This window comes from Saccopteryx bilineata, chromosome 10 (assembly GCF_036850765.1).
Source record: "Saccopteryx bilineata isolate mSacBil1 chromosome 10, mSacBil1_pri_phased_curated, whole genome shotgun sequence".
NCBI classification, from domain to species: Eukaryota; Metazoa; Chordata; class Mammalia; order Chiroptera; family Emballonuridae; genus Saccopteryx; species Saccopteryx bilineata.
This window is the reverse complement of record NC_089499.1, coordinates 10,587,119-10,612,819: the sequence shown is the minus strand read 5'-3', so window position 1 is coordinate 10,612,819 and position 25,701 is coordinate 10,587,119. Positions and strand designations below refer to the sequence as shown.

Sequence of the window (25,701 nt, the reverse complement as noted above, 5' to 3'; positions counted from 1 at the left end):
TCTTTTGCCTATTAGCCCCCCTTCCAGCCAGCCAGAACCCACTGTAAAAGCATACAAGTGCTTCTATTTAAACAGTCTTGGAAAAAATACGTACTAATGATAGTATAGGTTACATTGGAAACATTAACTTTAAAAATTACGTCTTTATGAATATATCTTAAATTAAGGTGTACTTTTAAAGCCCATGGGAATGAATAGGTCACCAAGGCACAAGAACAATAAGCTAATACAAAAAAAAAACCTATTCAAATACAGATATGTGCTGCATAATGACGTTTCCATCAGCAACAGTGATCCCATAAGATTATCAGGGAGCTGAAAAATTACTATTGCCTAGTGACATTGTAGCTGTTGTAACATTGCAATGAAACACGACACTCCAGTGTGCTTGGTGTTGGTTGTGTAGACAAAGCTACCGCACTGCCAGTTGTATAAAAGTATAGCACATAGTTTTGTACTGCACATAGCACTTGATAATGATACTAAATGACTATGTTACTGGTTAATAGATTCACCATACTTTTCATCATTACTTTAGAGTGTACTCTAGTTATATTACGGAGGCAGCAGCCTCATACATCGTGTGCTGTCTCTTGATTGCATCATTTTATCTTGTGCTTGATTTATTCTCGTGTTGCTCAGTTCATCATTAGCATACAAAACGCACCACTAATGTTGCCAGTAAGGCCACATTGAGTGATTGACTTGGAAACAAAATTAAAACTGATTAAGGACTACAATGTTGGAAAACCAGTGATGGTTATTGCTCACCACTCAAGTGTGTCCCATTCCGCCCCAGATCCACCCTTGAAGAACTAAGCTATGGGAGCTGTTAGAGGATCAGCCTCACTGAGTCAATAAGGCTTCACTGAGGCAATAAGACCATCAGACATTTGAGAAGGGCCTGTATCAGACATGGAGATGATGACCTGGATTGAGGACCTGACCCGGAACCGTGTCCCTCTCAGCGTCATGACAATCACAGCCACAGCAAAAAGTCTGTTTGCCATGCTGAACAAAAAGGCTGGACCCGACTATGAAGTTGGGGGTTTTAAATAGTTCAAGAATTGTTATTCATAACATCACGTGAAAGTGAGCGGTGAGTCTGTGAGAGCTGATGTGGAGGCAGCGGAATAATTTTTGGAAACTCTAGATGTTTGCCGATCAAGGAGGAAAATTACTTGCCGGAGCAAATGTTCATTATGGATGAGAACTCCCTGTTCTGGAAATGGATGCTGGGAAGGTCTTGCATCCATGAGGAGGACAGGTCTGTGCCAGGTTTCAAGGCTTTTAAGGACAGGATGAGAGTTTTATTTGGGGTCAGTGTTGCAGCTCCAGATTGAAACCCTTTGTCACCTGGCGCAGTGAGAGTCCAGGGCCTCCAAGTGAATCAGTGGGCACACACTGCCAGGGTCCTGCAGGGGCAGTAAGAAGTCATGGGTGACCTGGCTGCTCTTCCAAGATGCCCTTCTGAACTGTTATGCCAACAAAATGAAGAAGTATTGTTTAGAGAACATGCCTTTCTAGATGTTACACATTGTTGAAAAGACTTCCAGATAGCCTCCTTTTACTGGTGATCTTCATCCCATTATCGAAAGTGTGTTTCCCCTTCCAAACAGTACCTCTTGATCCAGCCAATGGATCGAAGCAGCTTTCAAGGGCTGCTACCTGGGGACAACCTTTGCCCAGGCTTTTGCTGCAACGGAGGAAGACACTGATGCAATTCTGGAAGAATTACAACATCGATGGCTGCATCAAGAACCTTGCTTGTGCTTGGGGTGATGTCATCAAGGAATGTATGAATGGCATCTGGAAGAAAACACTCAAGAAGTTTGTCCATGAGTTCAAAGGATTGGCCAAGGATGAGGAGGTTGCAAAAAACCAACAAGTCTGTGGTTGAGGCGGCAAACGACTTTAACCTGAGTGTGGATGATGGTGACATTGAGGAGTTCCTAGAGGTGGTTCCTGACGGACTGAATAATGAGAAGTTGTTGGAACTGGAATAGGAATGTGAAGAAAAGGCAAGAAAAAAGGAGACTACAAAAGAAAAAGAAGACAAGAAGACACCTCGCCCCCCCCCCCCCCCCCCCCCGCAAGAAAATGCACAGTGAAGGATTTAGCAGGAGCTTTCGTAGACCTCAAGAATCTCCTTTAAAAGTTTGAAAACAGCCCTGGCCGGTTGGCTCAGTGGTAGAGCGTAGGCCTGGAGTGCAGAAGTCCCAGGTTCGATTCCCGGCCAGGGCACACAGGAGAAGCGCCCATCTGCTTCTCCACCCCTCCTCCTCTCCTTCCTCTCTCTCTCTTCTCCTCCTGCAGCCAAGGCTCCATTGGAGCAGAGATGGCCTGGGCGCTGGGGATGGCTCTTTGGCCTCTGCCCCAGGTGCTAGAGTGGCTCTGGTCGCAACAGAGCGACGCCCCGGAGGGGCAGAGCATCGCCCCCTGGTGGGCAGAGCGTCGCCCCCTGGTGGGTGTGCTGGGTGGATCCCGGTCGGGCGCATGCGGGAGTCTGTCTGACTGTCTCTCCCGGTTTCCAGCTTCAGAAAAATACAAAAAAAAAAAAAAAAGTTTGAAAACATGGACCCCAACACTGAAAGGTTTTCATGAATAAAGAGGAATGTGCATGGTGCACTAACTGCTGACAAGCAAGTCTACGATGGAAATAAGAAACAAACCAAGGAGACCACCATGGACATATTTCTGGAAAGAGAGACACCTCCTCTAGAAGAGCCCTGGGCAGGTCCTTCGGGAGGTGTTCCAGAAGAAGGCATTGTTGTCTTTGGCAGTGATAGCTCCATGTGTGTTATTGCCCCTGGAGACCAGGGGGACAAGATGTGGAGGTGGAAGACAGGGATACTGAGATCCTGACCCTGAAAAATGTTATAAAAAATAATAGGAAAGAAGCTTATAGAATAATATAGCTAAGGAAAATAGTTTTGCACAGCTAAATAGTGTGTTTGTGTTTTAGGGTTAAGTGTTATTACAAGAGTTGAACGTTTAAAAAAATGTCAAGTTTATAGAATTTGGTATAGTAAGCTAAGGTTAATTTAATTATTGAAGAAAAACTTTATCAATTCAGTGCAGCCTATGTGTATAGTGTTTATAAAGTCTACAATAGGGAACAGCAATGGGAAACTGATTATGATATGTTTACTTTTATATTTTTAATTATATAATTATAAAGAGGTACTAACATGTGCTTTTAATGTTAAATATTTTGTTTTTTGTTTTTTTGTTTTTAATACATTGTTATTCTAACAACTCCAAAGAAGCAGGAGTATACATAGATGACAAAAAATTATATTAATGTAATTTAAGTCATTTACATGTTAAAAACATTTCAATTTAAAACAATACTATATTTCTGTCATAGCTCCAGGGTTTTTAATTCAAATCCTGATTTGTATGCTATTTGAAGTGCAAACATTAGTTTTGGAATTAAATCTATATTTCAAGTGCTAAAAAATAATTCAAAAGGAAGTATTTAATGTCTCATTGTTTTTCTCTCAAGAGAAAAAAAATATTCCATTTGAAAAAAGAATAAGATGCAGGAATAATTCACACAACTGGAAAAGAAGAGATTAAGAATTGCAGTTACGTGAAGAATAAAACATCTCATTCTGGATTCAGGGGCCTGAATTGTTAACTAAGCCTGGCAATCACTCTTCCATAAGTTATAAAATGGTTAAAAATTAATACGAGACCTTTATTTTCTCTTGCTTTGGAATTTAATATCTTTTATCTAGAGTGACAATTGTTTTCTCTTCATTTGTTTTCAACAAAATAACATAATTACAGTTATTTGGAAAATACTCGAGAGGAGAAAAAAAAGAGGCTATACCTATGTATCTATTTATCATCTATCATAATCAAAGCAAATTTTGTTTTTTTAATTTATTTTATTTTATTTTTATTATTATGGATTTTAGAGAGAGAGAGAGAAAGGGGGGAGGAGCAGGAAGCATCAACTCCTACTAGTTGCTTCCCGTATGTGCCTTGACCAGACAAGCCCAGGGTTTTGAACCGGTGACCACAGCATTCAGGGCAACACTTTATCTACTACCACCATGGGTCAGGCTAGTTTATTTTTTAAATGAAATTCTATGGCCTAAATCTGAGATCATTCTTAATTTCCTAATAGGTTGGAAGATTTATGGCTAGGAGCCTAATTTTTTTTTTTTTTTTTTTTTTTTTTTTTAGCAGAATTTGGTTTTACTTTTACATGTTTATATGACTGGACCAACTTGATTTCCAAGTTTCCAGTTAGGGTGAAAAAGAATCCGTTGGCTCTGATCCTCAGAACTGAATCTGGGCAAAAACAGTGGACGCAGCATTCTTACAATTAAAGGTCCCACGTGTATTTACAAACGTAAACGATAGCTGTGGTCTCAGTTTTTCTAATTTACTGGTTACAGCATTACTTGGAGGGGCTGACTGGCAATGGGATGAGAGTGCCTGGCTGGTGAGAGTCACATTATGGCTCCAAAGTATATGTTTGGCTGGTAGCCCAATGGTTATTGCTCCACATTAAGAAGGCTGACGAAACTAGTCGTGTCAGGTTCACAGTCACATTGCTCACTCCTTTCAACTGCCCTGCAAAAGAGGCAAATCTGTCACCCTTGTTAGAAACACAATTCCAGGAGAGTGCTTTAGTTTATAGGACAAGAGCAGAGTGAACTTATTGAGACTTTGGACAATCCAATATAGAGTCACTGTCAGCCATGACAGTTATGTCAAGTGCTATATCAAGACTAAGGTAATGAGGTATAACAGGAGTGCCGTTGGGAGGTGCCTGGAACGCCCAAAACCACAAGTCTAGACACCCAGATAAGGACTCTATCTGGACCAATAGGAGTGGGACCTCTCCACCCATTATTGGCTATCAGAACTCAGAGCTCCAACCATTCCATGTTGGAGCTTGACTGTACCATGGGTCATGCCCAGAGACCTGCCCAACTTCCACTCCACCTGATGTGTGCAGCCACTCTAGCTACCTGGCTTGAAACCCACGCCGCCCCCTCCACCTGTGGACATTGCCAGTGACCAGGACTTCACACCAGATGTTGGTTCTGTTGGCTTCTATCACATAAGCTCCCCTCCTCTGTGTGTGAATTTATTGGCTTATTGGAGAAGTCTCCCCTAATAAACCTGGCATTGTAGAAAGACACAAACGTGTGTGAGTGACTTCTTTTGGATGCTCCCTTGATCCCGACACTTAGTAACGGGGATGTATAGTAGGACAGTCCTTTATCAACCCACTACCACCTCACGGGACAGCCACCACCATTCTAGGGCATAAAAGAAACAGAAATGTCTTCTAAGTTCTTGCTATCATCTCTCTTGTATAATTGTTGATAAGTAAGAGAACCTCTCTATTCTCTGATTTCCTATTTATATAATGAAAATAATATTAGCTGTTAAGAGTGATGAAAAGATCAATTGTCTTAATCAGGTAGCATTTTTAATTCTTTGCAGGTATTAAACTTGAGCTGTAACTCAATAAAAAGAGTTGATTTGGTCCCCACAGTATACAGATGACAATATAGTTCTAAGTACTTCTGGGATTTATAAAGGAAGTGGAGAACACATCTCTACTCTTAAGGAATTATTATATTTCAAGTGAGATAGGACCAACAACCCAGTCAAAGCTGGTAAGCATATTAATTAAAGTATAACCAACTGCAGCCACTGACAAGGATGCTGATGTTTCTTCAATGGTCCATGACCAGATTCAGATGTAGTGATCTGTTGGATTGGCTGGACTCAGGAAGGAACACTAGGTTTATAGACAAGTTCATTATTGAGAGTTTAATTATTTTGGTAAATCATTTTTGTGTAATCTCATGTTCAAAAGGTTTTACTATATTAAAAAATGAACTTTTTTTTTTTTTTTTGTATTTTTCTGAAGCTGGAAACGGGGAGAGACAGTCAGACAGACTCCCGCATGCGCCCGACCGGGATCCACCCAGCACGCGATCCACCCAGCACGCCAACCAGGGGCGATGCTCTGCCCACTAGGGGGCGATGCTCTGCCCCTCCAGGGCGTCGCTCTGCCGCGACCAGAGCCACTCCATGGCCTGGGGCAGAGGCCAAGGAGCCATCCCAGCGCCTGGGCCATCTTTTTTTTTTTTTTTTTTTCATTTTTTCTGAAGCTGGAAACAGGGAGAGACAGTCAGACAGACTCCCGTATGCGCCCGACCGGGATCCACCTGGCACGCCCACCAGGGGGCAATGCTCTGCCCACCAGGGGGCGATGCTCTGCCCATCCTGGGCGTCGCCATGTTGCGACCCTCCTGGGTGTCGCCATGTTGCAACCAGAGCCACTCTAGCGCCTGGGGCAGAGGCCACAGAGCCATCCCCAGCGCCCGGGCCATCTTTGCTCCAATGGAGCCTTGGCTGCGGGAGGGGAAGAGAGAGAGAGAGAGGAAGGCGCGGCGGAGGGGTGGAGAAGCAAATGGGCGCTTCTCCTATGTGCCCTGGCCGGGAATCGAACCCAGGTCCTCCACACGCTAGGCCGACGCTCTACCGCTGAGCCAACCGGCCAGGGCCCATCTTTGCTCCAATGGAGCCTCGGCTGCGGGAGGGGAAGAGAGAGACAGAGAGGAAGGAGTGGGGGGGGGGGTGGAGAAGCAAATTGGTGCTTCTCCTATGTGCCCTGGCTGGGAATCGAACCAGGGTCCCCCACATGCCAGGCCGACGCTCTACCGCTGAGCCAACCGGCCAGGGCCTAAAAAATGAACTTTTAATACAAAAATATAGTATAGCTACATGTGTTAGTTATGACTAAGATTATCACTTCTGTGTACAGATAACTTTCCCCCAGGACAAGAATGAACATGTGCACATAAATGATGGCCTAAATGAAACTGATGAGTTAGTTAATAGTACAAAAGTAGCATACATCAATACAGACACTGTACGTTATACTGAACCCAAGAGATAGTTAATAACAGTCTATTTCCCCCAGCTGCAGCTGAAAGGTTATATCAGAGACTACACTAAGAAGAGGGAAGGGTAGCTAAGTAACACCAGATTTCAAAGAAGGAAAGCCCTAAATTTAGCTATTAAATGTACATTCATCAGCACAACTAAAAAAGTCTTCATAAACTGATTTGTAGCATCTATCAAAATAAAAGTGCAGAGCAAATTATGCTGTTCGACTGAATTTCTTGAAGCTCATCATTGTTATGGAGCTACAAGTCATTTTTTCTATTGCATTCCTGCCTGGGCTGCCCCTTCCATTACTTTCTACTAGAGTGTCCTTTCTTTCAGAAAATTTGCTTAACACTGGACTGTGCTTATGTGGGTGTTTAGTTTGTGATAACCACTGTGCTTTGTGCTATGTATTTAAAAGAGAACAAGCCTTATTTGAGACTCACTTTCATGAGTCATTACCATACTGGCTTGTTCTAATAACCAGTATCTACCTTTCAAATGCTTGAATGTACTTATCTATACCTGGGTACTGTTACAGAAAGTCGTTATACCTTTGTCATCTATTTCTTTGTGTTTTCAGTCTACATCTGTTTATTCACTTTTCCTTGTGAAACTTAACTTCCTTAGCCTGCCATCTCCTTTGTAGCTCCGCTACACTGAGGCAGAATAGGCAGTGGTGTGTTGGTGACCAGCTCTCAAAAAAAAAAAAAAACCCACCAATTGAAGTAATTGCCAATTTCTGTGGTGTAAATACTCCTAATTTCAAAGCTCCAAGGCTTAACATCTAGTTCACAAAGTTCTTGACTATTTAACAATAGACTCTCACGAACTGACAAGAGCCAGCTCCGGTCACATAGGTAAGCAACAAGATCCTGGCTAGTTTTGCACTGACTTAGAATAGCATTTTCAGTAACTGCTCATTCACTCAGACCACCACAAAGTTCTTCCAGATATGGGTATCAGCAATCATAACATATTTCAGTGTGGAATCGATGGTGGGTGAAAATTGTTCCTTCTGTGCATCCCTGCAGAGCTAAAGCCAAATAAGCCAATTTGCTGAGTTACTTAAACCAAGCATTTATTGCATCACAAACAGATATTTCCCACTTGTCATAAAATGTAATAGAGCCAAGACAACAATTGCTGTTTGCTTCCTGCCACAAGTGCAGACTAAACAGAATGGATAGTCAATAAGCTGTATTAAACCGAAGGATGCATTTTCAAAATGGTGAGGCAACATTAATGTCAGAGAGAATTATGCGTATGAACACGTCCCGCTACTTTATAAACCTGCCCCTGCTACAGTGTTTTGTGGCATAAATAATGACCACATAGGCAGGTTTTGCTCTTGGGAGTTCAGATACAGAGAAAGGCAACTGACATTTTCAACATGAACATTTTGGAGGGCAACACTTTCCTGATTAATGAGGATGCCTATTATTTCAGCATGGACTGATCAGAAAGAAAACAACCAGAAGAAAAAATAAAAGCTGAAATATTGTAGGAAAAACTCCTTTTAAAAAGCACTAATTCTACTGAAAATAAAAACCCAGAACTTCTCATTTTAATCAAAGGAAATGAAAGGTGGAGAAAAAGGGTCACTTAAATTTCACTCCTCAAATCATGACGTCAAATTCCTGGGGCCGAGCGATAGGGCTGGAAACGGAACGCTAGCCCCTCTGGTCCCTTCCTTGCCTCTCTCTTTTCTCCACTGGCATTTGAGCTTGAAACAGGACAAACACTTCTATGACTTTCTTCTCTAAGTTTGGTTTTCCTTAGGAGTCATGAGAAGTATTAGGAGGACATTAGAATGGGAGCTGGTACAAGCTTGGGGACGATTACGGGGTCATGACTAGCTGATTTTTGATCAGGTGTTCATGGCAAAGATTTGGGCCCCGCTGTACTTCTAGACACTCAACCACACACCTCCCTTCTTAGAGTCGGAACTGCTACAAACTGTGGTGGCAGAGGAGGACACGGCATCATGCAACTGTCACTCTATGTCACTGGGATCCCTTTCTCCCACATGCACGCTTGTGCTCATCTAACCGCTCCCAACTATCCTTCCCCTACATTCCAGCAACTCTCCTCCTTTGCAGGCGTGTGCTGTGAGAGAGAGCACACTTTCCTATGAACGTCGGCCTGTTGTGACCGACTCTAACAGTAATATATATACAAACCACACCTCATAACCTTTCCACCCTTCTCGGTACCTAAGCCCCATGGTCGTGCTGGTCATTAAATAAAAATGAGAAGGTGCGTCCCAGGTTGGAACCCGCAGGAAGCGGTCTCTGACACAATGTCACGTTCAGGGAGTGCAGCTGTGGGAAGGAGGGAGAGGGTGGGATGGGGAGAGAAAAGTTGAGCTGCGACACAGGCTTGACAGCCTCAGCCACAGAGAGTTCTGGAGCAGAAACTGGCTCATCAGACTCGTTCTGATTTGAGTGGAAATAGTTGGTCCTTTCTATCCTAACCTAGTCCATGATTAGATGTGCGCCTTCCTCAGAAGGGCATGAGGCTGGTATGGTGCCAGGAAGGAGCTAAAGGCCGGAAGAACTTGTGACCATCTAACTCCATCACAGGGAGTAATTAATGAACTATTTGAGAAACAAAAAACAAAAATCTTTTCTTTGTGGGAATTGAAAAAAAAATAGATATTGAGCTATTCACATTTTCTTTTTTATTGGCCAGTTTTGGCAAGTTATTTCCTTTAAATACTTTGTCTATTTTATCTAAGTTGTCAAATTTACTGGCATAAAGCTGTTTGTAATATTGCTTCACTATTATTTTAATGTTGGTAGGATCCGTAATCCTTTTTCAAACCTGATATCGTCCATTTGTGGCTTTCTGCAGGTCCACAAAGATCTCTGTCTTAAGGTGCTGCAAGAATTGCCACCACATCTTTGGGTTTTGTTACTGAACTCAGTACCACTGGGCTCAGACTGTACTCCAGGCAATAGTAACCCCAACAACCAGCCTATCCAACAGAGAAGAAGGTGCCCCTAATCTAGATACATTCTGAGAGGTGGAGATTGTAGAGGGTCAGTTTCTATAGCGCAGATACACTGTAAGTCTCTAGTAATACCATAAAAGTGTTTTTGTATGTCCTAATCTTCCCTAAGATATTTATAAATTTGATCAAATACCACAAAATATATGTTATGACTATGTGCTCAAGGATTATGAGTGGTTTATTTCTCTATATCACAGAAAACACCATCTCTATCCTCAAAGAACTTGCAGTATAGCTGGGAGGATATTCACTAATGTCCATTAAAAAGTAGGTAAGAGGCTGAGAATCTAAGGGCAATAAAGAGAGTCTGAATTATGGGGACTCAGAGGAGAGAAAGGCTGTAGTGAGGGAGGAGAATTAGGGAAAGAGAGCAATGAACTGCGTGCGTTAAAAATAAAGGGTGTCCTGACCGGATAGCTCGGTAGGTTGAGCATCATCCTGATGCACAGAGGTTGCAGGTTCAATTCCTGGTTAGGGCACATATAGAAACAGATTGATATTTCTGTCTCTCCCTCTAAATTTTATAAGTAAAAATTAGAATAAAATAAAATAAAGGGTAATACATTAGCACTGGTTCCCTAAAAGCACAACCCCTATTTCAATACTTTCTCAGCACCTAGAATAGAGTGGGCACATAGCAGGCACACAGTAAATACAACAGATGAATGGTAAGGCGTGGTATAATTACAAAAGCAGGCACTGTGCGATGGCTCAGCGACTTTAAAACAGACCAAAAAATGTTGACGTTTACCTTAGTGATTCCCCTTCAAGAACTCTAGTGCCTATAAGCATTCTTTACACCCCTCCGTGTTTACAGAGCAGGGGAGGACAGGAGTTGGTTTTGACCACTCCTGTATCCTCAGCGTCTAGCGCAGTGGATATGGACTGACTGAAGGGTCCTGGGAGTCTTCCTCCACCCCTTGGCTACCCACCTGCAGGGAAGGGTTGGCAGAGGCCGCTATCATTTCCATTTCAACATTTCCATTCGCCATTAAGCATCAATCGGATACTATCTCGGCTCTAACAGGGCAAGGTCGGGCCTCAGTCCCAGGGTAGGAGCAGATGCCTGCCTGGTACCTGACAGTCAGTACCAGCGGATGATGCATTAATACAGTCATTATTGAAATTAGTTACTACATAACTGCCAGGTGAGTCCCACCAGAACCTCCGGTTGACTGGCCCACACCGCGCCCACAGCAGAGCGCGTAAGGGAGGATGACGCAGGCGTGGCAGGTGGCTGGGGGCAGGGGGAGGATGGCCAGGCACGCGCCTGCGCGCGGCCGCGCCGCTGGGTAGTGCGAGGGGAGGGGCGACGCATGCGTGGGCGGCGGCGGCGGCGTTAAGGGCGGCGGCGGTGGCCGGAGCGGCCCAGTCGGCCTGTGAGCCGGCTAGGAGACACGGCTCCGTGCTTGCGTAGCGACGGCGGCAATGGCGGCGGAGGACGAGGACACTGGTGAAAGGTGAGTGCGGCCGGGACTGGTGGGGCTCGGGTCCTCCACGTGAGCCAGGGCTGCTGCCGGGCGGGCAGCGCCGAGGACTCGCTTGGCCGTCCCTCGCGCCGCCCGGGGGAGAAGTCCGGCCCGCTCGGCCGCTGGACCCCAGCGTGCAGGGACCGCCGCCTGTTGCGTAAGCGTCTCCGCGGGACGGCGGCGAGGGTGGCCCGGGACCCAGGCCCGGGCTCGGCGCCCGCGGAGGCGCTCCTGCGGGGCACCGTGGCCTCGGACCCCGGCCCTGCCCCAGCGCGGCCGGCGGCCGTCCCTGCACCTGACTCGGTCACAGGAAACGGCCGAGTCGCTCTGCCCACCTCCGAGCGCGGCTTCCCTCTTCAGATAATCGCTGTGCTCTGTCCCGCCCGGGCCGCCAGAAAGTGCCGCGTGGGCCGCGCCTGTCCCCCGCCTGGAGGAGCGCCGGCGTTCCCTGGGGGCCCCGGAGGATGGAGAACCGGGCTCAGCCTCGGAGCCGCGGGGCCGGAGCAGGGTCCCGGGAAGGCGGAGCCCGTCGTGAGGGAAAGGGCGTGAGGGGAGTGGATATATGCTTTGGGTTTCAGAAAACGTTTACTTTACAAATACGTTTTAGATTTAACACAAGGTGGATAGCAGGTTCAGAATTGATAATTTTTCAAATCGCTATCTCCCCTTTGCTTCCAAGTAAGTGTTCTGGCTTACTAGAGAACTGTGTGTGTGCGCGCGCGCCCCACAAATAGCAGAAAACTATATGAAAGTTGGAAGACATGTCAAATGTGAAGCTCTTGGCTATACAAATATACTGTTATTCTTTTCTACTTCGAACTAATTTCATGTAGACAAAATACACTACTCACAAAAATTAGGGGATGGGGAACGGGCAGGTAGTACTTACAGGCTTTTGTCTAGTGCATTTTCACCAATGAAATAAAAGTTGGTTTTGCATCACATTTGCATAATTGAACAACTTTCTTTATCTTGTCATTTGCTTTTCTGATGTTCTTATTTAATAAAAAAAATCAAATGCTGCTTTTTTTATATTGCTTCATATTCATTTTGAAATATCCCCTAATTTTTGTGAGTGGTATAGTAGTAGCTAATCAGTGGAAAAGGTAAACTACCAAGAACATTAGTTCCTTATTTCTCAAGGCTAGTTGTTTATGTCAGAGAGTGAATCTACTTCTGTGCTCCCCTATGTATAAAATTTTGATAGCAATTTTACTGATGTCTGGATAAATTTGCATATGAAACATAATCTAAATGATAGAAAATAACGTGAAGTTCTGGGAAGAGAAGGGTATTTAGAAAGATGTGTGGCCCTGGCAGGATTGCTCAGTGGGTTGTAGCATCGTGTCCAGGTGCAAAGGTTGTTGGTTTGATCCCTGGTCAGGGCACATATAGGAACAGATCTATATTCCTGTCTGTCTGTCTGTCTCTCTCCCCTCTCGCTAAAATCAATCAATAAAATTTTTTTTAAACATGTTTATGTGGGAGAGGGAGTTGTGAAATATTAGAAACTATGTAAGTTCTTCCCCTGCGTTTCAATTAATGTAAATAAGTCCACTGTTTTGGTTTGTTTTGAACTTCCTTATTCAGGTGAGCTACTGAATGTCACGTGGACACAAGTAGGAACCTAACTGGTTGCTTCTTTCCTTGTAGTTTGTCATACTGTTTTTAGCTGTTTTGAGACTGTTTTTATGTGGACTCTTGTCTCCTTGTTGTGGGGCTCAGGAGTCCAGGGTTCAACCATGAAAGGAATTTGTGGCTTTGGGTGATGGCTGGAGGTCACTGGGGACAGACTATAAAAACTTCTTAGCAGCTGACTAGTTAGAGTGCCACAACTCAAGTGAGCCTTCTTGGTACTCTTGGCAATAAGTACACTTGAGCAGTATGCAGTGTCCAAACTAGTATGGCCTTCTGAACTGTACCAAGAAGGACAGCAAGTACGTGCTCCTGCTGGGTGTTCCCTGAATGTGCTCATATTAAACCTAAGGTTGACCCTGTGTGCTAGGTATTGCTGTTCCCCTTTTTCAATTACACCTGCGACTGGGAGGCTATGAGCACCCTGCTCGTAAGTAGGAGGGCTGAATTGGAGCCCCTAGGTGTCTGGATTTAGTCATTTTTGTTGTTTTTTTCAGTGAGAGGGAGGCAGAGACAGACTCCTGCATACACTGCCACTGGGATCCACCCAGCAAGCCCATTAGGGACAATGCTCTGCCTATCTGGAGTGTTGCTCCATTGCTCAGCAACCAAGCTCTTCTTAGCTGGAAGACCGTGGAGTCATTCTCAGTGCCTGGGGCCAACTCCCTCCAATGGAGCCATGGCTGCAAGAGGAGAGAGAGAGAGAGAGAGAGAGAGAGAGAGAGAGGCGCAGAGGTGGGAGTGGGAAGGGTGGAGAAACAAGATGGGCGCTTCTCCTGTGTGCCCTGATCTACAATCAAACCCAGGACATCCCCACACCTGGCCGATGCTCTACCACCGAGCCAACTAGCCAGGGTTGGGTTTAGTCTTAAGGTGCTTTCCCCATATCTCTGCTGCCTCTTACTAGGATGGAATTCGTTTGGGGTACTTGGTTCTTGTTTCTTCAGCTTTCTCAATTGACACTTATATAACCCTTGCATTGACAGAACTCTCTTTTTAAAAGAAGTGTTTTGGTTAATCAACAATAGAACTATCTCAACAGGCAAGTGGATTGTGGAAAAACAGAAGTCTTGAATCAAGTTTCTTATCCCTAAGACATTTCAGGTTTAGATGGAAAGATGACACTAACAAAGAAAAAAATTATAAAAGTCTTAGGAATGTCTTTTGGAGCCTATGATTCTTATTTTTTCCTTTGTGATTCACTTAGTGCAGACAGACATGCCTGGGAGCCATTGGCTTTCAACATCTGGTCCTTTTTAGTTGCAATACAGTTCAGAGAGCTAAATATAACGAGAGTAACGTAGACTTCTGTGAATTGCCGTACAGTTGTCCCAGAGAATGATTATCAGTTGAGTGTTGAGGAAAGCTGTCACAGATTTGCTCAGTGGCAGAGTAGACGATAAAATAGGTGGTTTGCGGTGCTGTAGTTGGCTTGTACTGGCAGCCATTGCTAAATTTTCAGGAATTTTGACACCCATTGGCAGCTTGAAATCGGCCACGTGGTAATATTTACACCATGGGAATCATCAAGTAGTATAAATAAGGGATTTTTCCCCCTCTCTTCCCTTCCACTGGATTTACCAGTCCCCTACAGGATTTATGTTAGAATTTAACTGTAGTTCTTGGAGATAAGAGAGTGGATTTCTGTCTTTTAAAAGACTGCTAAATTTAGTGACTCTTCTCTGTTGCTATCTCCCAGACCTTCACTGTCTGTTTCTTTAAAAAATCACAGAACTACTATCCCAGTGGGCTTTTATTTTTCTCTGTAGTTATCTTTCTCGGGTCCACGTCAGTGTTTGACACTCAAAGATGGCTACTCCTTTTAAAACTCTTACCAGACTTCCCTAACTCATGACATTCTGCTTGTTGCTTTTATTAGGTTCTCTTTTTCTTATTCTTTAAAAGTAGGCATTTCCCAAGATTCTATCTTCATCTTCGTTCCCATTTTTTGTCTTGTTTATTCACACTCCTTGACTCATCCTCATTATGGAGCCCTCTTGACATGTCTAATTGTGTGCCAGATGTTTACACCTGGTTCCTGTAATGGGTGTCCAGACCAGGATCTTATTTCCACCTTCCTTTCCCTGAACTGAACAATACAGAATGCTCAGTTCTTCCTTTTGACTTTCCTGTTTTCATTAGGACACTTTTATTAGGGTTCTTCTGGTCATCCAGATTCAGAACTATGGCATGATCTTTCAGACCCCCTCCCCCCATTGCACTGAGTGCCAAATCTGTTACCAAGTCCAGTAGATTCTAAGTACAATATCACCTTTCCATTCCCACTGTCACCTGGGAGCCACCTCATTCAGACCCTCCTTAATCTCTTTCCTGGATTATTGCAGGCTTTAGCAACACATTCTGTTGGTATGCTCTGAACATGGTTTATCTCATTACATACTTTTAATCCCCAGGAGGCACAGCCTTGTCTGTATTACAGCTACACACAGTGGCTTTATTCTATGCCCTTAGCCTGACTTCAGAACCTTTGCAGGCAGCGTGCCTCCTGTCTGTCTTTGGTGTCGTATTTCCTTCTGTGTACTGGGTTCCAGCCAAGCTATGTCTTTGTTTCCTAAACGTGTTCCTTGCTCGCCTCCACTCCTCATGGCTTAGTTCAAGTCAGTGTCTCAGATACGAAACAGATTGTGATCTCCCTTCTTTAAAGGTGCTTGGTATTTTCCTAAACTTTATTTATGGCACTTAGACCATATTTTCTTTCTTTCTTTTTTTTTTTTTTTTGCATTTTTCCAAAGCTGGAAACGGGGAGGCAGTCAGACAGACTCTCGCATGCGCCTGACTAGGATCCACCCGGCATGCCCACCAGGGGGCGATGCTCTGCCCATCTGGGTCGTCTCTCTGTTGCATCCAGAGCCATTCTAGCACCTGAGGCAGAGGCCACAGAGCCATCCTCAGCACCCGGGCCATCTTTGCTCCATTGGAGCCTCGGCTGCTGCGGGAGAGGAAGAGAGAGACAGAGAGGAAGGAGAGGGGGAGGGGTGGAGAAGCAGATGGGTGCTTCTCCTGTGTGCCCTGGCCGAGAATCGAACCTGGGACTCCTGCACGCCAGGCCGACGCTCTACCACTGAGCCAACTGGCCAGGGCCTAGACCATATTTTCTAGTGTAGTTATTTGTATAGTTTTTTGTTAGCTCATTGAGGACACAGCTTTTGTTTTACTCAAATGTCTGGTAGGAGCCTAAAGGGGCTTTATAAATATTAAAGTTCAATAAATTTTTATTGAATTAAATAAATTTGTGCTGGCACAAACATAAAGATAAAAAGCCTAGTAGTTGATTATATATTTTGCATCTGTGTGACTTAAATTATTTCATCCTAAGATTTTCTTTTTTTTTTTTTTTTTTAACGTTTTTTTGTTTTGTTTTTTTTTTATTTTTTATTTTTTATTTTTTATTCATTTTTTTTAGAAAGGAGAGAGAGAGAGAGAAGGGGGGAGGAGCAGGAAGCATCAACTCCCATATGTGCCTTGACCAGGCAAGCCCAGGGTTTCGAACCGGCGACCTCAGCATTTCTAGGTCGACGCTTTATCCACTGCGCCACCACAGGTCCCTAAGATTTTCAAAGAACATCAAATATATATTCATAAGAATTCAAAGTTTGAATTTGACTAGAACAACAGTTAGGATCATGAACTTAAATTATATTAGGGAGATTGGGAATATGATTCTATTCTTGACCTTGGATGAGCCAACCTGTGCTTCACTGTTTTGCCTGTTCTCCAAAATGCCAATCACAGACCAGCAAATACAGATTTCAGTCCTGTGACAAAGAACTTAACAAAAATTGTAAAGTCCCAGGGTGGTCTGTTTAATAAAAAGAACCCTGGATAATGCATTTTAGAATTATATATCTCTTTGAACAAGTACTTAAAATGTGACTTGTATTATTTATTATTTATAATAGCAGTTCAGAAACATTATATTATTAGGTTTTTAGTCTAGCCTCATGGTTCTATAATTCTCCACTCTTGATTGTGAATCATAAAAAATTGTGTGGAAAGATGATTTTATTAAGAAATATTACTCAATTTGAGACTCAGGATTTTAATTCTTTATCTAGTGGATGAACTTATTTTAGAACTAACAATGCCACTTGAATTTGTTAAGCAATTTAAATTACAATGATAATCCACAGTTGCACGTGTAGCTTTTTAAATTTATTGCTTTTAGAGAGAGGATGGCAGAGAGAGAAACATTGATTTGTTGTTCCACTTATTTTTGCATTTATTTGTTGATTCTTGTATGTACCCAGACTGGGGATTGAATCTACAACCTTGGCATATTGGGATGACGCTCTAACCAGCTGAGTTACCCTGCCAAGGCCTTGTAGTTATTTATATTTGATGCTGTGTCTGATTCCAGAGGGCTCTGCTTACTGTGTGAGAAGAGGTCGGAAACAATTGGGAGAACGTATTACCAGCACAGGGCTATGTCTAAAGCACTGGTTCTCCAACTCTGGGTCTCTAAAAGTTACAGGTTAGAAATGAAAAAAAAAAAGTTAAAAGAATACTAATGTGTTAAAATATATTAGAGTGCCTGTGTTGTCATAATCTAATGGTTAGTGTTAAGTCATTTAAGTATTTAAATTTAAGCATTTATGTAAAATAAAATGACATATTCATCCCTTAAAGTGTGGTGATATGAGACATACTCTTTTTTTCCCCTCTCTTTTCCTAGAATGGGATTTAGAAAGTCAGTTCTCAGAAAAGGCTTTTATTTGTCTAAGTTTCATAATGTCCAATTTGGAAGTTTTCAGTCATTCACTGGTTGAGGAATTATTTCAGAGGATTGTGTGTATATATACCTCTAATTTGAATATTTATATCAAAAATCAAAACCTCATAGTTTTTCTAAATGAGAAAATATTGTGCTTAGAGTAGCTTACAGAGAGCAAGCATAAACCTAATTTTTCTCTCTTTACAGTGCCAGCACAGGGAGGGATACCATTTATAAAAGTGTGATATAATGAAACTCGCCTTACTTATAACCTAATTAGAAATGTTATTTAAGTGGCCAAGAGTGTGTGGAAATGGGCCAGGTTTCTGTATATTTTCTTCAGAATACTTTGAAACCTCTTTCACGGTTTCACAATATTTCTAGATTGTGCAATTCAAGTTTAGTAATACTATAGATAGTCCAGTGTCTTAGAGAACAAAACAGGCATTACCAGGAAACTTAAATGTTGATGGCATAGGACATAAGTACAATGTTAATGTTCTTTTTTTAAAAACAAAGATTAAATAGAAAGTTAAAAGAAGATTTCCATTGTCTCTCAAATTCAGGATACTTAAAATCATTCAAGTTAATATATTTTATGTTAAGCACTATTTGGCTTTCCTTAGAATTGCCACATCTAGTATAGTTGTTTAAAACTTTTCTTACTCAGAAGTCTGCTCATTGGAAAGATTCTTCACTGAGATTATAAAACAAGATTTCCTTTTGTTTTTTTTGATTAGATGCTTTAGGGCTTGAATGCTCAACTGTGCTAAGGTCAGTGCTCAATTCATGGGGTTGTGTAGAAAACCTTCCATGTACATTGGTGAGCCTTTCTGTTGTTATAGATAGGTATGGTCCCTATTGTGAATGGCTTTTTTTAAAAATTGAAGTATAATTGATATGCCACATACTAATTTCAGGTTTACACCATAATGATTTGACAATTGTGTACATTGTAAAATGATCACACAAAGTCTGTTTATTATCTGTCACCATATACATAGTTACAAAATGTTTTTTCTTGTGATGAGAACTTTTAAGATTTAATTTCTGTGAAATAAGCCAGGCAGAGAAAGAAAAATATCAAATGACCTCCCTCATCTGAGGAATCCAACGAACAATATGAACTGAGGAGCGGAATAGAGACGGAGGTGGGATCAAAGGATCCAGAAGGAAGGCGGACAGAGGGAAAGGGGATGACAGGAGGATAGGATGGGATGAGAGCAGAAAAGCAAACCCTGGAGGGCAGGGGGGCGTTATGGGGAGGGGGACAAGGGGGATGTACTGGGGAACACGGGGGAGAGGGGAGGATGTTTTCGGGGGGGGACACTAGAATCTATGTAAACACAATAAATTTTTAAAAAGATTAAATTTCTTAGCAACTTTCAAATTTATGATTTTATTGACTATAGTCATGCTGTACATTACATTCTCATGACTGACTTCTTTTGTAATGGAAACTTGTACCTCTTGATCCCTTCACCCATTCCACCCAACTCCCCTCCCCTTTGGCAACCACCAACCTGTTCTCTGTATCTAAGAGATGGATTTGTTTTGTTTTTTAGATTCTACATATAAGTGAAACCATATTTGTCTTTCTCTGACTTACTTCACTTGGCATTATACTCTCAAGGTTCATCCATCTTGTCATGAATGGCAAGATTTAATGCTTTTTAATTTTTTTTTATTATTATGGCTAAGCAGTATTCCATTGGCAGTATCTACTATATCTTTTTTATCTATTTATCCACCATTAGGCACTTAGCTTGTTTCCATATCTTGGCTATTGTAAATAATGTTGCAATGAGTATTTTTTCATGTGCTTGTTGGCCATTTGTATGTTTTCTTTGGAAAAATGTGTATCCAGATCCTCTGCCCATTTTGTAATTTGATTGGGGTTTTTTTTTGTTATTTAGTTATATCTTTTCTTTATATATTTCAGATATTAACCCCTTATTATATATAGGATCTCCAAATGTCTTCTAATGAATGGCTTTTCTTTATATTGTGTCTGATACTTGGGTCACTTCTGAAATTATGGTAGATCCTCAGCAGGAGATGATAGTGTTTATTGATATCTTCTGCTGAAATAAAATAGGGAAGTTAAAATTTGCTTTTCTATTTATTTTCCAAAGCTGTAAAGCAGCATCTGTGGATTTTGTTCACTCTTATATGTGAGCCACATGAATTTAATTTTTACTTTGGGTTTTGTGATCTCAGAAGAATGACTGGCTGTATATCTGACAAGCTTCAGTCTTATGTCCTTAGTTACAACATCATGTCCTTAGTTGTAGTCTTCCTAGACTAGAAATGCAGAACAACTCTGAGTGACAGGAGAGATCATGTGGATGGGGCAAAATTGTTTTGAGGCTGAAGTTGTTTTGCCCTAAGAATAGATGAGGCTGTATGGGTGTTTTAGAGCATTAGAGGGAGCAAGCTAAGGGTGGGAACTTGTGAACAAAGGGTGATCAACTAAAAGATAGAGCCCTGACCCTTCTGAAATGTTCCTTTGAGCTAATAATGTGCAGAGTGCTCAATTCTGGTGATTATCTAGAACAGTGGTCCCCAACCCCTGGGCTGCAGACCAACAGCGGTCCACAGAGAAAGAATAAATAACTTACATTATTTCTGTTTTATTTATATTTAAGTCTGAATGATGTTTTATTTTTAAAAAATGACCAGATTCCCTCTGTTACATCATCTAAGACTCACTCTTGACGCTTGTCTCGGTCACGTGACACATTTATCCGTCCCACCCTAAAGGCTGGTCCGTGAAAATATTTTCTGACATTAAACCGGTCCATGGCCCAAAAAAGGGTGGGGACCACCGACCTAGAAGAAAGAAGTAGGAGACAGTTTCTATAAAATTTGGTTAAGGCAAAGCTGATTAGACAGAAACGTCAGGACTTAGGGGAAGAAAGGTATATATCTTTACAGTTCCATTATGGGTGAAAAGAAAATATTTTACTATATTTTATTAAATGTAAATTTTTTTTTTAGTTTTAAATATACTTTTTAAAAATTCCACTTAAAAACTATCTATCTGCTTTGATGAATAGGTTGTGAAAACATAAGAGGTTAGCGGCTCTTCTAGTTGAAAAGCCTTAATTTTTAATGTCATGCACTAGACTTGCAAACATAAAAACATTATTTTTCCCTGTCTCTTTGCCCATCAGTAGGAGATGAATGCATGGACAAGACATCCTATCCTTTGAAAGCTGGCTTTATGACAAGAGGTAGACGTAAATCCTGTATTGCAGGCCGGCATATAGCATTTGAAATGCTAGTGCCTTGTACACTGTAGGTATTCAAAGAAGGTGATTTTTTTTCAAGACTGAAACAAAGATTTCATTTGTATTTTCTTTTCCCCAACATATCTATGATGTCAGTTGGAGTAATAGTAGATTATAGTTTATTTCACCTTAATTTTCCCTCTTTTGTACTGACTTGATTCTGTCTGCCAAAAAAACTGTGGACGAGTTGAGGGATATTTCAGAAAATTGATGATAATGAGTTGTAACTAACTTCTTGGTACTAGTTCATGTTTGTGACTACACCGGGAACTTGATGACCATTCTGGGCAAGGACAAAAGAGCTTCATTTTAGTAATGGTTTACTTAAAAATTTTAAGCTCTAAAGATCATGAAATTCTTTTAACTGCTTGTTAACTGCTTTTTCCAACAATTGAAATATTGTTCAGTAAATTGACCAATTCATTGCTGAAGCCTTAAATTGTCTTTCCTTGATAATTTGTAAATAGATTTATATATTTATAAATAGGCTAATACTAATAAATTTTTTATTCATTTATATTTTGATAATAAGTTATATGGAACATTTTGGGGGATGCGAGAGGTCTTATCTTTTCCTGTTAATGCAGAAGGTTTGAAACTAGCAGCAGAGAACGTTAGAGTAGAGCCTCATTATAATACAGGCTATAAGGTTATCTTCCACCCCATCCAGGTCTAAGGAATGTGACTTGATCCTGTAGGTAATGAGAAGGCCTCATATATTTAAGTAAGGTAGTCACCTGAGATAAAAGGGGCTTGAACTCAAATCTCTACTTGTGTCACTTAACTGACAGCTGTATCCTCTTGGACCTGCCTGGGGCTTACCATTTCTGAACCTCAGTTTTCATATCTGTGAAATAGGGGTAAATTGGACTGAGAAGACCCTGGATTGGGAGTGACTTAATTGTTCAGCAAACGTTTATTGATTGCCTGTTATACATAACGCCCAGAGGAGTTCTACAGGGAGGGAAATGTAAAAGGATGAGCTACAGAGCTGAGAAAAAGCTGGGTTCTGGATCAGCCCGTCCAAAACTCAGCACATTTCTCTTCCCACACGCGTTCTTACTCTGTTCTGTGATGTGAGTAGTGGCGCCTCAGAAAGCTAGGAAACCTCTATTGTACATTTATACCCAACCAGTAATCAGATCCAGCCTGTTTTATCTTAATTTTTGGTATAAAATTTTAATGTTGAATTGCTTATTAAATATTAAGTGTTTGTGTGTTGAATTTTTGCATATGCATGCATCTGTCATTCAGTCACCTTTTAAAATAGAGAAATTCATTATCATTCCAGAAAATTCTGTTACTGCTCAAGTGATCCACTTGTAATTCATTGTAACCAGTTAATTTTAGATGAAACAGTAATTTTTTCCATTCATATCATCAGTGAAAATATGCCAGGTACTGGAATAAAAACTGAAAATACAGTCATGAGCACAAAGTCCTTTCCTTCAAGGATATTACAGTTGGGTAAGGAAACTGATGAATAAATGAGAACTTTATAACAACTTGAGAAGAAAATAAAGTTTGAGTACAGGGTGCCATCCTGTGGCCTTGATCTAATCCTGTTTGGGGAAGTGAAATCTAATCTGAGGTTGGTGAGAGTATAATCATGAAAGGAAGGGGAGATGCATATTCCAAGGATATTCAGAAGCAAGAAGCAAGAGAACAGGGTATATTATATTGTATGGCTAGAGAGTAGACAGAGAATAAGAACTGACAAAAATGATACCGAGTGTCAAGTAAAAGGCTGAGTTACCCATTGTAAGTCAACTCAAAGTAGCCTTAGCTTTTTGAGGCAAGGACACAATGACAATTCTTTGTTAATTCCTATTTTTGAAGCCCCTCTAAACCTTAGCTAAAACTCTTATTTTAGGAATTACTTCATAATTAATGCTGCACAATTTTAGTGAATTATTGTTGTCATCTGTAAAATGTCAACTACCATTTATTGAAAGTTTCTGCATATTTTATCTTGGCACACACTCCATGCTTTCCATTTGTAGTAGTTGTCCCCAAAGATAATGGTTTCCAAAGGTATGATCTTGTTCTAATACTTGGAACCTGTGAATGTTACTTTACGTGGCAAAGGCTTTGCAGAATTTTAACTGATTGAGTTAGAAATTGTGAGATGGCCCTGGCCTCTTGGCTTAGTGGCAGAGCGACAGGCCGGTGTGCGGAAGTCCCGGGTTCAGTTCCTGGCCAGGCACATCTCCACCCCTCCACCATCTCTCTCTCTCCCTCCCCCACAAGCCATGGCTCAGTTAGGTTGAGCACATTGGCCCTGGTGCTGAGGGTGGCTCCATGGAGCCTCTGCCCCAGGAGCTAAAACTAGCTCAGTTGTGAGTATGGCCCCAGAAGGGGATTGCTGGTTGGATCCTGGTCAGGGCGCATACGGGAGTCTATCATCTCCCCTCCTCTCACTCGAAAAGAAGAAAAAAATAAATAGATGATCCTGGATAATCTCGGTGGGCACTGCATGCATTCTCTAGTGTTCTTTCAAGTGATAGGCAGAGGGAGATTACAGGCAGAAAGAGAAGACACACAGGAAAGAAAAGGCAGTGTGGTAACGGAGACAGATAATTGGGAGTGACCCTTCCACAGGCTAAGGGGTACCAGCCACTAGCACTCAGAAGAGGCAAGGGATAGATGTTCCCCTGGAGCCTCCGTTGGGAGCATGACCCTTAATTTTAGCCTGATGATACTGATTTCAGACTTCTGGTCTCCAGAACTAGGATAGACTGTATCTCTCCTCTGTTTGGTAGCTGGTATGTCCCAAGTGATTAGAATTGTTCCTTGCAAATAGTAAGTTCTTAGTAAATACTTGTGGAGTGAATTCATCCTATCATGTGTTATAGTTGTTGAATAACTTGTTTTCCCTATTAGATTTTTTCTTTTGTTTTCTTAATTGAGATATAATTGACTTAACATTGTGTAAGTCTAAGGTGTGCAGCATGCTGATTTAATACATTTATGTGTTGCAGAATGATTACCACCTATAGCTTTAGCTAACATCTCTATCATGTCGCATAATTATAGTAGGCTTTTTATAATGGAGAGAATACTTAAGATCTACTCTCTTAGCAGTTTTGAAGTATAGAATATGGTATTGACTATACAACTGTGTTGTGCATTAGATCTCTAGAACTTATTGATCTTCTAGCTGTAAGGTTGCACCCTTTGCCTGTTTTGTTTTAAATAATCCTTGGCCTCATCTTGTCTCCATTTCTGTTGCCACAGCTTTGGTTCAGACCCATTCCTCTCATCTGGAATTTGCAATAGTTAGTCTCTTCCTCCTTTAATCCATTTTCTCTTTCATCAGAAAGTGCTCACTTTAAATAATACTGGTCGTGTGTCCTTGCTAGCTGTCAGCCAACTGCTGCAGCTCTGCATGGCCTCAGATGGTTGTAATAAGCCTGCGGTCTGCTCACTCCAGGGCAGGAGTTGAAGGCTCACCCTCTCTTTGGCTGGCTACTAGCAAAGCCTGTCTGTTCCAGCCTGCCCACACCTTTCCTCACCTGTTGCCTCAGGCCTGCTTCCTTTTTCTCTTTGTTCAGCTGTCTTCTGCCAGATGTGTGGGTCATTCTTTTCATCTACTGTTTACTGGAACCCAAAGCCTTTCCTTGAACAGTTCACCCTAGGCACATTGTATATGGGCCAATCCCTGGGAAGGGCAGAGAACAGAGGAGTACAGAGAAATGGAGCCAGAGCCACCAGACATGGTCAGTCCTGAGGTCCCCTTCTTCTGGACTTAAAGCTCTGAGCCTGTAACTTTCATTATCGTTTCAGCTGCATTGAAAGGGGTTTTCTGGAAATTGCCACCGTAGGGCACCTATAGGTTTACTCTACCTCTCCCCCCCATCCCTGCAAAAATGGGGGAAGTACAAAAAGAAAATGACTTTTCTGTTCTACTGGTAACTATGAGATTCACAGCCTTTTTATAAAAGCAAGCTCATGGTAATACGATTTCTCTCGAGCCTCATAGCAGGCCTGTTTTATACCTGCTGCGACTCTGCCGTCGCAGTGCTCTCGGTCTCTGGCTGTTCTGCACTTCCACCCTGTACGGGGCTGTCTTGCAGTGAGGCAGGGGAATGCCTTTTTTGTCTTTTTCTTGTTCTGCCCATTTTAAATCTGTGCTTGATTATTTGGAACCTGACTATGAAGATAAGGTGGATTTTGATATCTACTCATAGGTTTACAGCTGCAGTTGAATGTCTGTATCCCAGCAATTGACCGCAATGCTTTGTACCTGTTAGGTGAATTTCTCACCTAGATAGTGTCGCACAGACAGTAAGTCTCCCAGCCTGCTTTCTTCTCTGTGTGTAACAGGTGGGAGTTGGGAAGGACATTACCTCACCTCTTTGTATTTTGTTTTCGATGCTCTAGGTCAGGATGGCTAACTGCTTGGCTTCCCACGTGGTGCCCTACGTCTACATCACACCTTAAAGAAGCTGAAGAGAAAATATTAAAATGTAAGGTTTTCTTCTTATAAGTTAACTGAGTTCTTTGCTAAAGTAGGTCCAGTATTCACAGTGTCCTGAAACTGAACATAAGATTTTGCGGTGTGTTAGTGGTTGTGGTTGGCCAAAGAACTTTCCTCCTTTCTGTGTCATCAGCAAGTGCCTCGAC

At 42.0% G+C, this 25,701-nt stretch overlaps 1 protein-coding gene across 1 annotated transcript in view; it reads left to right on the top strand.

The window, feature by feature from the left end:
• The first annotated feature begins 11,258 nt into the window (after window positions 1–11,258).
• The window catches only part of ABHD5 (abhydrolase domain containing 5, lysophosphatidic acid acyltransferase), a 34,295-nt gene continuing 19,852 nt past the window's right edge, over window positions 11,259–25,701 (top strand). The window contains exons 1-2 of the mRNA XM_066244812.1: window positions 11,259–11,406; window positions 25,459–25,544. Of these exons, the coding sequence (XP_066100909.1) occupies window positions 11,375–11,406; window positions 25,459–25,544 (118 nt within the window). The 5' untranslated portion in view covers window positions 11,259–11,374. The remainder of the gene's footprint in view (window positions 11,407–25,458; window positions 25,545–25,701) is intronic.